Genomic DNA, 12660 nt, shown 5'->3' with positions numbered 1-12660 from the left:
GAGTGGAGTCATATGCCCAGCTATTCTTTGCCAAATTTACAAATTCCTTAGATCACTCCACCTCCAAGGATGGAATGAGCAAAGAGTTAGAGGGAAAGCAGAGTTATACTAATTGAGCTCCTTTTTGAGGAGTGTTGGGGATAAAACTTTTGGTTCTGTTGAAAAGAAACAAAGAAAACAATATTTTGTATGTGTCAACAGCTTTATTCAGATTAAATGATTCTTTGAATATTTTAGGATTAAAATATTCTTAACATTTCTTCTTAAAAAAAATCAGCCCAGGTTTCTTTGAATTGCCCAAGCCTAGGCTTAATGTCCAAGACCATAGTCAAAACTACTTTCCTCAATAACCTGTACCCTGCAGGGTTTTTGGAAAGCTCAGTTCATTCATGAAATGAAATGAAATGAATTAGAGACTGGGAAAACAGTGTAGAATTGCACTGGTAGGGTTCCTGCACTCACAGAGCTTTCCTAGTGGCAGGGCAGGGGAGACAAAATGTAAATACATAAGGAAGGTAATTTCAGGTAGTGATAAGTGCTGTGAGAGAGTACAGTAGGGTTGATAGAATGCAGAGTGGAGGTAGGGTGCTGCTTGAGCTTGAGTTGTTCCAGGAAAGACTTTATGAAAAGGAAACATTTGAAAGGAGCCACACACAGGAAGATCTAGGGAAAGGGGCTCCTGTCAGGGGCAACAACAAGCATAAAAGATCCTGAGGCAGAAATTAGTTTAACGTGTTTGAGCAATTAAAAGTTGGCTATGGGACAGAGCACAGTGAGGGAGGAGGAGGGTTAGTATAACTGATAGACACTGGAAACTCCAGCAGGAGAGTATCAATTGGAGACATAAGTTATATGAGAAGAGTTGCCATTCTCTAAATCAGAAATACACTCAATCGTAGTTTCCCTTGTCTTTTCCTTGTACTCTCCATTCCCCAACTTTTCAGTCTCCTTTGTCTATATGTAGTGACTACCCTGTACTTCTCTCTTTTGTTTAGGGGCCTCCGAGATGTTCCTCCCTTCAAGCCCCAATCATGCTTCTCTCGGGACATGAAGGGGAAGTGTATTGCTGCAAGTTTCACCCCAATGGATCCACCTTAGCATCTGCAGGATTTGACCGACTGATATGTAAGGCATAGTTTTTTAATCTGGAGTAATTGCTCTCTGCCAAATAATTATTTGTTTATTTATTTATTTATTTATTTATTTATTTATAGCTGCGTTGGGTCTGTGTTGCTGCACTCAGGCTTTCTCTCGTAGCGGGGAGCAGGGCTACTCTTCGTTGCGGTGCATGGGCTTCTCATTGTGGTGGCTTCTCTTGTTGCAGAGCACAGGCTCTAGGCGCGCGGGCTTAGCTAGCTGTGGAATGTGGGCTCAGTAGTTGTGGCACACAGGCTTAGTTGCTCCATGGCATGTTAGATCCCTTAGTTGCTCAGGGTTCTCCTGGAGCAGGGCTCGAACCTGTGGCACCTTTAAAACCTTCAGTGCAGTAGAAAGTATCAGTCTAAGTTGGTCACATAACAAACTCTTTAGCTAACATGCTAAAATAGGGTCATGAAAATGCCAAGTGATTTTGGTTGTAGAGCTTGGGGTCCATGTGGTAAATACAGAAGGAATTATGTTACCAGTTTGAAAATGAGTTGCTTTAGTTTGAGAATATCTTCCTCATAGAGGCAGATCTCAAACTGATGTAGCATGACTAGAGATCTAGGCTTAACAGGCTAATGGGAGTAAAGAGGAGAGAACTTTTCCCCAAAGATATGAGGCTCTCCTCTTGATCCATTCCTTCAGAATCTTAGCATTTGGGAAGGAAGGAGGGAATCCTAACATGGCAACTCACTTGGATAATCTACCTGTCCATCATTAGGATCTGCTACCAGATTCTTACTACTAGTCAGGAATACTCATTTGGGGGAATTTTAAGTAGAAAAAAATCACATTGAGGAAGTCATGAGAAGAAGCAAGAGAGAAGATAACAGAAGCATCTGATTTTTTTTCCTCTAGCATCATTTGCCACATTGTGAGATGAAATGAGTCCTTTGGCTCTTTGCTTGTAACTGTGCCTCAGGGTGGATGAGGTCTTCACTGTCTGTTTTGATTTCGGTGTTCTAGTTCTATGTTCCTTAAACTTACTGGTGGCCAACCAAGTCTCTGGAAGGCTTAGAGATCCTTGCACAGCATACTCAAACTACTGATATGCTTAATTTCATCGAACAAACTAGAAACAGTTTTATCAGGAGGAAAATAACTCTGAGTACATTATTATGTATAGAGTATTCTTAATAACACTCATCAAACTTCATTCTGTGTTGGACCAAGCTCTTTAAGGATTGGAACTGTGTCTATTCATTTACTTTATTTTACCCCAGCACCTGGTATAGGTATTTAGTACATGTGCAATGAGTAAATGTAGTATAAAATCATTGCCGTGTGACCTTCAAGTCAGTTGCAGCTTCCTGAGTTTCCCATAAGTACTGTCATTTTGCAGTTCTCTTCTACTCATAGCAGACAAGTAGCTGTGAGTGCCAACTTTTTAAAAGTATGGGAGAGAAAGTTAAGATTTAAAAAATTATATCCATTAACTAAAATGTTTTTATTTTATGAAATGTGAAAATATTGCATTATTTTTGTTTTAATGTGAAGAAAACTGATCTAGCTAATAGAATAGTGTTCCAAAGGAGTATAATTTCAGATCTGTTCTAGTGAATTCATAAGTACCCTTTCCATGGCCAGTGATGAGTTTCTTTTGCCTAGTAATGCTCACAGAACCCCTCTCTCCGTAACAGTGTTGTGGAATGTCTATGGTGACTGCGATAACTATGCTACATTGAAGGGACACAGTGGAGCAGTGATGGAACTGCATTATAACACAGATGGCAGGTGAGTATTCTGCATAGTGGATGACAGCTGCTTCTTATATTAGTTCTTCTTGGCATCCTTTCACAGTTCATCCCTGAGTTTTCTCTCAGGAGACCGTGCTGTCAAAAACTACTGCATTTTGGGGACTTTCCTGGTGTCCAGTGGTTAAGACACCAAGCTTCCAGTGCAGGGGGCACAGGTTCTATCCCTGATTGGGGAACTAAGATCCCGCATGCCTTGCTGTGTGGCCAAAAAAACAAAAACAAACAAACAAAAAAAACTATTGCATTTTGAACAACTACTTTATTATCCTATCACCGCCAACCCAGGTAAGGTGTTTATTGTTCTGTGTATGCATTTATAAATACAAAACCTCTATCTAACGTATCAACAGCCCAGAAAAAAAATTTTAAGACATAAAATGTTATTTCTATATGTAGAAATTAGCTATTTTTTATTATAAAAGTAATAAAATAGTCTATTTCAAGAAAACTCCAAAAAAATGCAGGAAAATAACAAAATAGCCTATATTTTTACCACTCCAAAGATAATCACTGTTAATATGGTATGTTTTTCTCAAGCCTTTTTCCTGTTCAAAACATTTTGGTTTTTATGTATATATTAGAACTACCTGGTTGTCCAATGGTTAGGACTCAGCCCTTTTACTGCCATGGTCTGTTTCAGTCCCGGTCAGGAAACTAAGATCCTGCAAGCTGCACAACACAACCAAAAAAAAAAAACCACAGAGAACACAGAGACTACTTGTACAATCTTGTCTGCTGCTTTTTTTTTTTTTTTTAATTGACTGTGTCAGTTAAAAAAAACCCGAGTCCCCTGCATTGGCAGGCAGATTCTTAACCACTGCGCCACCAGGGAAGTCCTTGTCTGCTGCTTTTTACCCGTAACATTATTCACCTATCATATCTGTTTATTATAACATAGTATTCATTATAAATATTTTCATGATTGCGTAACTTTAAAGTAACTACAACTAATGTAAAAAATGTGATTATACAGAGTTGATTAATCCCATTTGGTATTTCAGTAAACACTTATTGTTTTACAGCTCTAACCTCTAAAAATTTTTAACTGGGTGCATAGCCTTATATACAGTTTTTCCTGTTTGAGTAAACAAAGCATTATAAAATCACTCATAAGTTAGAAATCATCCTCAGAGACAAAATAAAAGCTTTGATTTTTAGAGAGAGAGTTACTGGGTCAGGAATTGCTACAGTCTGTCTTACTTCTGCAGCATGGAGTGATTAAACATTTCCAAGAGGAAGGATGTGTAAAGTGTTGTATATCAAGAAAGAGGGAAAGATTAAGAAGACTGCTGTATTAGATGTATAATATGTCATGGGGACTGACAAGGGGAAAATTTTTTTACATTTCACAGGGTAGACCTTATAACTGGGTCTAGAGCACGATTAGGATTTTGGTACATAGGGTGAGGCATTCCAGCATCAGGTGCCAAGCTGTCAGAGCACACCATGTTAGTGATCTTGAAGACTTTGGCACATTTTCGCAAGTGGGAAAGGTAGGTTGCTATTCCTTGTCGTAACTTATTTTTTTGTTCTTCCTCTTACCTTCTAGTATGCTCTTCTCAGCATCCACAGATAAAACTGTGGCAGTGTGGGATAGTGAAACAGGTGAGAGGGTTAAAAGACTGAAGGGGCATACTTCCTTTGTGAATTCCTGTTATCCGGCCAGAAGGGGCCCCCAGCTTGTCTGCACTGGCAGTGACGATGGTACAGTTAAGGTGGGTGTTGTTGTCTCTCTGTGTATTGAGGGTTTCTGAGGTGACATAATGTGAACCTTATCTTGTCTTCCCACCTGTGCTATACCCTCCTCTCCACAACTTTGTTTCATCAGACATTTCCCAAAACAGACGGTCTTTAAAATATGTTTAAAATAATAAGCAGTTGAGTTTTTTCGTCTTTTTTTAAGTATCCTACAGAGTAATATTACAGTCGTGTTTAACCATTGTGACTTGGAATAAAATGAACCACCATCCAAGTATAATTGTATTCTTGGCTTAGCTGTTTACTTAATTGTGTGACCTTAGGCAGTTCACTTTTCTGATCCTCAGTTTCTCAGTCTTTAGAATGGTAACAGTAATATACATGTCTTAAAGGCTCTTGTGAAGTTATAGTCAGTATATAAAAAGATCAGTACATGGTTTTAGTAACATAGGATGGGTCATTTAATCCAATGATTTATAACCTCCTATGTGCATATCATAATTACCTGAAGAACCCATTAAAAATACCCAGATTCTGGGACTTCCTTGGTGGCCCAGTGGTTAAGAATCTGCCTTCCAGTTCAGGGGACACAGGTTCAATCCCTGATCAGAGAACTAAGATCCCACATGTCACAGGGCAACTAAGACTGAGAGCCACAACGAGGATCATGGGTGCTGCAACTAAGATACAATGAAGCCAAATAAATAAATAGCAGGTAGATAGATAATTTAAAAAAAAAAAAAGAATTTTCTGAAGAACTTGTTAAAAATATTGAGATTCTAGTTTAGTAGGTCTGGAGTGGGGGTTTTTTTGTTTTGTTTTTTTAAGCAAGACTATTTTTTTAGAGCAGTTTTAGAGTCACTGCAAAATTGAGGGGAAGGTACAGAGATTTCCCATATAACCACTGCCCCCACCATGCATAGCTTCCCTCACCAGAGTGGTATATTTATTACAATTGATGAACCTACATTGACCCATCATTATCTCCCAAAGTCTGTATTTACATTAGGGTTCACTTTTTTTTTAATATATTTATTTATTCATGTATTGGCTGTGTTGGGTCTTCATTGCTTTCTATAGTTGTGGTGAGTGAGCTTCTCATTGCGGTGGCTTCGCTTGTTCCAGAGCACAGGCTCTAGGCATGCAGGCTTCAGTAATTGTGGCACATGGGCTCAATAGTTGTTGCTAGTGGGCTCTGGAGTGCAGGCTCAGTAGTTGTGGCTCATGGGCTTAGTTGCTCTGCAGCATGTGGGATCTTCCCGGACCAGGGATCGAACCTGTGTCCCCTGCATTGGATTCTTAACCACTGCGCTACCAGGGAAGTCCTCTAGGAGTTTAATATTTTACATTTAGGTCTGTGATCCATTTTGAGTTAATTTTTGTGAAAGGTGCAAGTTCTATTTCTATATTCATTTTTTTTAATATGTGGATATACAGTTGTTCCAGCACCATTTGTTGAAGAAACTATCTTTGCTCCATTGTATTGCATTTGCTCCTTGGTCAAAGATCGATTGACTGTATTTATGGGGGTCTATTTCTAGGCTTTTTTATTCTCTTCCATTGATCTGTTTGTCAGTTCTTTTGCCAACATCACACTGTCTTGATTACTAGCTTTATAATCCTGAAGTTGGGTGGTGTCAGTCCTCCAACTTTCTTGTACAATACCATATTGGCAAGTTGGGGTCTTTTGCCTTTCCAGATAAACTCCAATTTGTTGATTTCCATGAAATGACTTGCCAGAATGTTGGTTGACATTGCATTGATCATTATGATTGATCTATAGATCAAATTGGGAAGAACTTTTTTTTTTTTTTTTGTGGCTGCGCCACGTCTTTGTTGTGGCATGCAGGCTCTTTGTTGCAGCACATGGGCTTCTCTAGTTGTGGTGCGTGGGCTCAGTAGTTGCAGCATGCGGGCTTAGTTGCCCCAAGGCATGTGGGATCTTAGTTCCCTGACTAGGGATCAAACGCATATCTCCCACGTTGGAAAGTGGATTCTTAACAGCTGGACCATGAGGGAAGTCCCAAGAACTGACATCCTGACCATACTGAGTCTTCCTACCCATGAATGAGGAATATCTCTCCATTTATTTAGTTCTACTTTGATTTCATTCATTAGGGTTTTTTAATTTTCCTCACAGAGATCATGTACATATTTTGTTAGATTTATACCTAGTTATTTCTCTTTTTTGGATGCTAATGTCAATGGTGTTGTGTTTTTAAGAATCAGAATGTTAAACGTGTTCCTCAAGTGATTTGATGTAGCAAGTATGACAGTTTGGGAGTCATTGATCTCCAGCATCCTCGCTTTACAAATGAGGAAAAGGTGGCCTAGAAATAGTAACTTATTTCAAGGGTACACAGGACACGCTTCTTTGTAGTACCATTTTATTCTTTCTTTGCCACTAGTTTTTGACTGATTTTTTTTTTTTTTCTTTTTTTGATTAAGCAGGGAGGGACTTCAGAGGAGTACATCTGAGAAACCACGCTAAACTTGTGATTGTTGTTTTTTAAAATAAATTTCCTTTTTTTTTTTTTTTTCCATAATTAAAGGTGGTGACGCTGACCTACTGGATTATCTGCTTTGAGGTGTTTTCTACTAAATGGTTTTCATAATAAACAATCGCTTGGGCCCCCTTGATGCTTGGCTAAGAAGAGAGTCTCTCTGTGGCTTAGGAATAACTCCCAGAAGTCTTAAACCTAGGTGTACTATAGTTGGAGAGACTTAACAGTAGCTGATTTGCTAATGGAATTTCAAAAGGCGGAGATAAGCCTGCTCTAATTAACTTTGTTAACAAGCATTTATTGAGGGCTTGCTATGATAACCATCTAGAACTTATTCTTGTTTAGTTTCACCTTTCCTTCTTTCACCTTTTCTCTCACTTTGTTTCATTTTGTCTTTATCTCTGTCCTCATGTTTATCTCTCCATCTCTCCTTAGCTTTTTCTTTTTCTACTACCTTCCATTGTGAACATATGTCTTTTCTACTCTTCGTTCAGTTTCTTGCTTCTCTTCTCCCTTAATTAAACATGATTTGAAATAATCATTTTAACTTTATTACTCAAGGCATTATTTTTTTTAAATGTGCAGTCACGTTACTTAAAGGTGACTTTTTTAACCAGTTCTTTATTTTTAATTTCAACATATTATTTATAATTACTGCTTCATTGAACAACCTTTTACATGTGCCTTTTAGTTATTTGCCAAGTTGGAATGCTTTGTTATTGTTTTCTTTTGCTAGGCTTGTAAGTACAGGAGTTTAATAACTTGTCCTTATCTAAGAAGGAATACATCATGCTTTTTATTTGTCAGAGTTCTCCATAGAAAGCAGAGGTTTCAATAACTATTGTATTTTTCAGTCTAGAAGTGGTATCCTGGGCATTGTCCATACCAGTCTTTTCAAACCGTTTTCAGTAATTCATTCTTTCTTCTAATGAAACAGTTACGTGATATCATATATGTTATTCCATTTTATGAACAATTCAAGTTCTAGTGCCATTACATAGACCAAAGCAGAGAATGTGTTTGGGTTAGAGGTGTGGATAGGCCAAAGTGGCCCAGAGCTGGGTGTGAGAACCCAAGTGAGGTGAGAGTAGAGCATCCACAGTGGATGGGGGCAGTCCAATGTAGGAAGATGGAGACTGCGTAGGGTACGAAGGGCATCCACACAACACAAGGTAGGTAGCCCAGTGTGGGAAACTGGAGGGGGAGGAAAGGGTGAGGAGGAGAGCCCAGCATGGAGAGTTACTGCCCTAGCAGGGTCAAAGGATCATGTACACAGTGGTAGAGGGGAGACATTGTGGGTGTCAGAGCCTGAGTTGTGGGTACCCACACAGGGTGGAAGCAATTCAGGTAGGGAGTCTGAGGCTGAATAGACTCAGATGAGGATAGATTTCCTGGGGAAGGGCAGCCTGGAAAGCGGTATTAGAGCCAGAGCAGAGTGAAGAGGGCGTTCACACAGAGGGGTCACCCAAATGGGGTGAGGAGGGGGTTCACATAGAATCAGCCCAGAATGGGAATCACATTCAAACAGGGAAAGAGGACATCCATGCACAAGAAGGCTGGGCAAGGATGTAGGAGGTTGGTTACATACAGGAAGCCTGATCAAGTAAGTAAACATAGGTATAATGGGAGGCAGATTTCTCACTGTCACAAAAAGGAGTTCCCAATACAAAAAGAGAAAACTAAAATGGGTCCTGTGTTGTCAGTATTGAATTGAAAGTATCAGTATGAGCTCATGCAGACAGGTGTAGGAAAAAAAATTAGATGTAAATGTGTGTTTATAGATGTGTGTGTGCACCTCTGTATGCATATATTGCTTAACTGTCTAATTAGAGGGTCTAGGAACAACCCCCAAAACCAATGAGCACATCTACTGTCTAGGTCTTGGCCTTTAAGTATCATTTTCCACTAAAAGGGCTCCTTATTTCCAGACTGGGCAGGGAAAGTACAGAATGGGCCTGGAACATCTTATATAAAAAAGCTTGCCAAAGGAATCCCTTAATCAAATGATCAAATTGAATGTTATGGGAGTTCCCTGGAGGTCTAGTGGTTAGGATTCAAGGCTTTCACTGCCATGGTCTGGGTTTAATTCCTGCTTGGGGAACTGAAATCGTGCAAGTTGCATGGCGTGGCCAAGAATTTTTTTTTTTTTTTAATTTTTTTGAATGTTATTAGTAATGAGACAAATGAAAATTGTGAGCCACTCAATAGGATACAGTGAAAATACAGCATCACTTCACTGATGGTCCTGCCAAAGATGTGTAACTTGGAGCTAATCATGATAAAACAACAGACAAACCCAAATTGAGGAATGTTACTGTCCTGTAATTTTGAGAAGTGTCAAGGTCATGAAACTCAAGGGAAGTCTAAGAAACTCTTCTAGGCTGAAGAAGACTAAAGAAACATGACAGCTAAATTAAATGTATGGTTCTGAACTGAATCTCTTTGCAGTAAAAGACCCTATTGGGACAAGTGGTGAAACTTGAATGAGATCTGAGGATGGTAGTAATGTATGGGTGTTAGTTTCTTGATTCTGATGGTTGGGTTGAAATTACGTAGGAGGACAGCACTAAATATACTAAAGTATTTAGGAGTGTCAAGGCATTAGGTCAGCAACTCTCAAATGATTTAGGCCAAAAAAAAGGTTCTCTTTTACAGCTTCTTTGGTAAGTGTGAATTATTGCAAAAGAAAATAATCTTTTAAAAATTTTCGTTGTCTGGAACTAAAATTCTAAAATATTTGAATCAAGCTTTAAATGGCTACCATAGCTTTTAGGATAAAAACAAATATTGATTTGACCTGAGTACGGAATATTTGTTAAGACAAAGATTGCAGTAAGTCTGGTAAGATATGTGGAAGCTAGATTATCAAGGCCTTAAATTCCAAGCTAAGAGGTTTGAACTTCATTCTATAGCTGGAGAGTTTGATGGGCAAGGGTTGGCTGTTGGGTCTCTAAAAGAGGAATAAAGCAGTCTTTTTTGGATCATTTATCTGAGTAGCAATCTAAGCCTTTTTAGCTCATGTTTCTATGAATGAAATAGAAATTATTGATGCGTTTCATCCTAAACCATGAGAATTCGGAGAAAGAAGTATCTTGGCACAGAGACAGTTCAAGATTCTGCTTGTTTACCACAGGATCAAATTTAAACCCCTGGCCTTTACTATGATTCCATGGCTGATTTCTTTCTTTTTTTTAAGACTACTCTTTAAAACCTAGAGTATACCCCCAAAGTCTTTCTCTTCTGAATGAAATGACCCATACTCATAAGACATTTCCTCATGGTTCATCTTCTCAAGTCTGTTATTTACTGAACCATCTTTAGGACCTACTATTCACATTTTAAAAATGTAAACCCAGGGATTTCCCTGATGACGCAATGGTTAAGAATCCACCTGCCAATGCAGGGGATGTGAGTTCAATCCCTGGTCCGGGAAGATCCCACATGCCACAGAGCAACTAAGCCCATGCTCCACAACTACTGAGCCTGTGCTCTAGAGCCCTCGAGCCACAATTACTGAGCCCGTGTGAAGTCTGCACACCTAGACCCCATGCTCCTCAACAAGAGAAGCTACCGCAATGATAAGCCTGCGCACCGCAACGAAGAGTAGCCCTCACTTGCCACAACTAAAGAAAGGCCGCATGCAGCAACAAAGACCCAGTGCAGCCAATGAATAAATAAATAAATTTTTTAAAAATGTAGACCCCCCCCCAAAAAAATGTTGTATTGTAAGTTTATTATTTTCAAAAAAAACAAACAATTTGGTTGGTTGGAGTATGGAGTTCTAGAATTGTTATACCTATCTTCATCTTTCTTCCTCTTCTATTATTAATGAATCAAGTCACCATTAAAAATAAATATTAACGTAATAGAATCAGACAGTACAAAAATCTAGTCCTCATTTTGCTGTTGACTTCCTAGGTATTCTTCATCAAGTCAGTTCCTTCTTTGAGCTTTAGTCTGCTCATCTAGAAAAGTTGGGGTTAAACTAGATAGTTTATGCACAGTAACTTAAATATTTTTATCACAACCCACATCAAGGAATACATTTTATACTATGATCTAGTATATATTCCCCTCAATATGTCATATATGTTAATGAACCAACCCATTCTGTATGCAACATTCTCTGATATCTTCCATAATTTAATTGAGGTAAAATTCACATGAAATATACTGTTTTAACCTTTTTTAAAAGTGTACAATTCAGTGGCTTTTAGTACATTCACAGTGTTGTGTGACCATCACCACAATCCTATACGAGAACATTTCCATCATCCCCCAAAAGAAACCCCATACCCATTAAGCAGTCACTGCTTTTCCTCTACCTCTCAGCTCCTGGCAACCACTAATCTACCCTCTGTCTCTGTGGATTTGCCTATTCTGGATGTTTCCTATAAATAGAATCATACAATATGTGGCCTTTTGTGTCTGGTTTCTTTCACTTGGCATATCATTTCAGTGTTCATCCATGTTATGTCATTATCAGTACTTTATTCCTTTTATGGCTAAATAATATTCCACTGTATAGATATGCCATCTTTTGCTTATCCATTCCTCAGTTGATGGATATTGGGTTTCTACATTTTTACCTATTACGAATAATGCTGCTAGAAACATTCATGTACAAGTTTTTGTTTGAACACCTGTTTTCATTTCTCTTGGGTATATATCTGGGAGTGGGACTGCTGAGTCATATGGTAACTCTTTAACTTTGAGGGACATCCAGGCTTTTCCACAGCAGCCACATCATTTTATATTCCCAACAGCAATGTGTAAGTGTTCTCATTTCTCCACATCCTCACTAATACTTGTTATTTTCTGTTTGTATGTGTTTTATTTATAACCATCCTAGTGAATGTGGGGTAATACCTAATTACTGTTTTGACTTACATTTCCCAAATAATTTGTGATATTGAGCATCCTTCTATGTGCTTGTATTGTCTGAAGAGAAATGTTTAATTGTGTCTTTGCCCATTTATTAGTTGGGCTCTGGTGTTGATGCAAAGTTATAAGAGTTATTTATTCTGGATACTAGACCTTTATCAGATATATGTTTTGCAAATATTTACTCCCACTGTTGGTTGTCTTCTCACTTTCTTGATAGATATCCTGTAATGTACAAAAGTCTTTAATTTTTATGAAGTCCAATTTATCTATTTTCTTTTGTCACTTGTGCTCTTGGTGTCATATCTAATAATTCGCTGCCAAATTCAAGCTATGAAGATTTACCCCTATGTTTCCCTCTAAGAATATTATAGTTCTAGCTTTTACATTTAGGTCTTTGATCCTTGTCAAGTTAATTTTTGCATGTGTGAAGTAAGAGTCTAGCTTCATTCTTTTGCATGTAGTATCCAGTTGTCCCAGCACCATTTTTTGAAAGGCTATTTTTTTTCTTCTGTATGGGCCATACTTTTTGCATCTTTTCATGCCTTATAATTTTTTCTTGAAAACTGGACATTTTGAATATTACAGCGGGGCAGCTCTGGAAATTAGATTCTCCCCAGGGTTTGTTATTGCTCCTTTTTGAAGCTGTTGTCTATTTAGTGAATTTGTAAAGT

At 38.4% G+C, this 12660-nt stretch overlaps 1 protein-coding gene across 1 annotated transcript in view; it reads left to right on the top strand.

Moving 5' to 3' along the window:
• SNRNP40 (small nuclear ribonucleoprotein U5 subunit 40) overlaps positions 1 to 12660 on the top strand; it is a 30579-nt gene that overhangs the window by 2135 nt on the left and 15784 nt on the right. Inside the window, exons 2-4 of the mRNA XM_057712745.1 lie at positions 996 to 1125; positions 2784 to 2877; positions 4450 to 4615. Of these exons, the coding sequence (XP_057568728.1) occupies positions 996 to 1125; positions 2784 to 2877; positions 4450 to 4615 (390 nt within the window). The remainder of the gene's footprint in view (positions 1 to 995; positions 1126 to 2783; positions 2878 to 4449; positions 4616 to 12660) is intronic.

The sequence above is a fragment of the Hippopotamus amphibius genome, chromosome 1, assembly GCF_030028045.1.
Source record: "Hippopotamus amphibius kiboko isolate mHipAmp2 chromosome 1, mHipAmp2.hap2, whole genome shotgun sequence".
Lineage (NCBI taxonomy): Eukaryota > Metazoa > Chordata > Mammalia > Artiodactyla > Hippopotamidae > Hippopotamus > Hippopotamus amphibius.
Note: the sequence above shows the minus strand (reverse complement) of the source record. Positions and strands in the feature narration are given on the sequence as shown.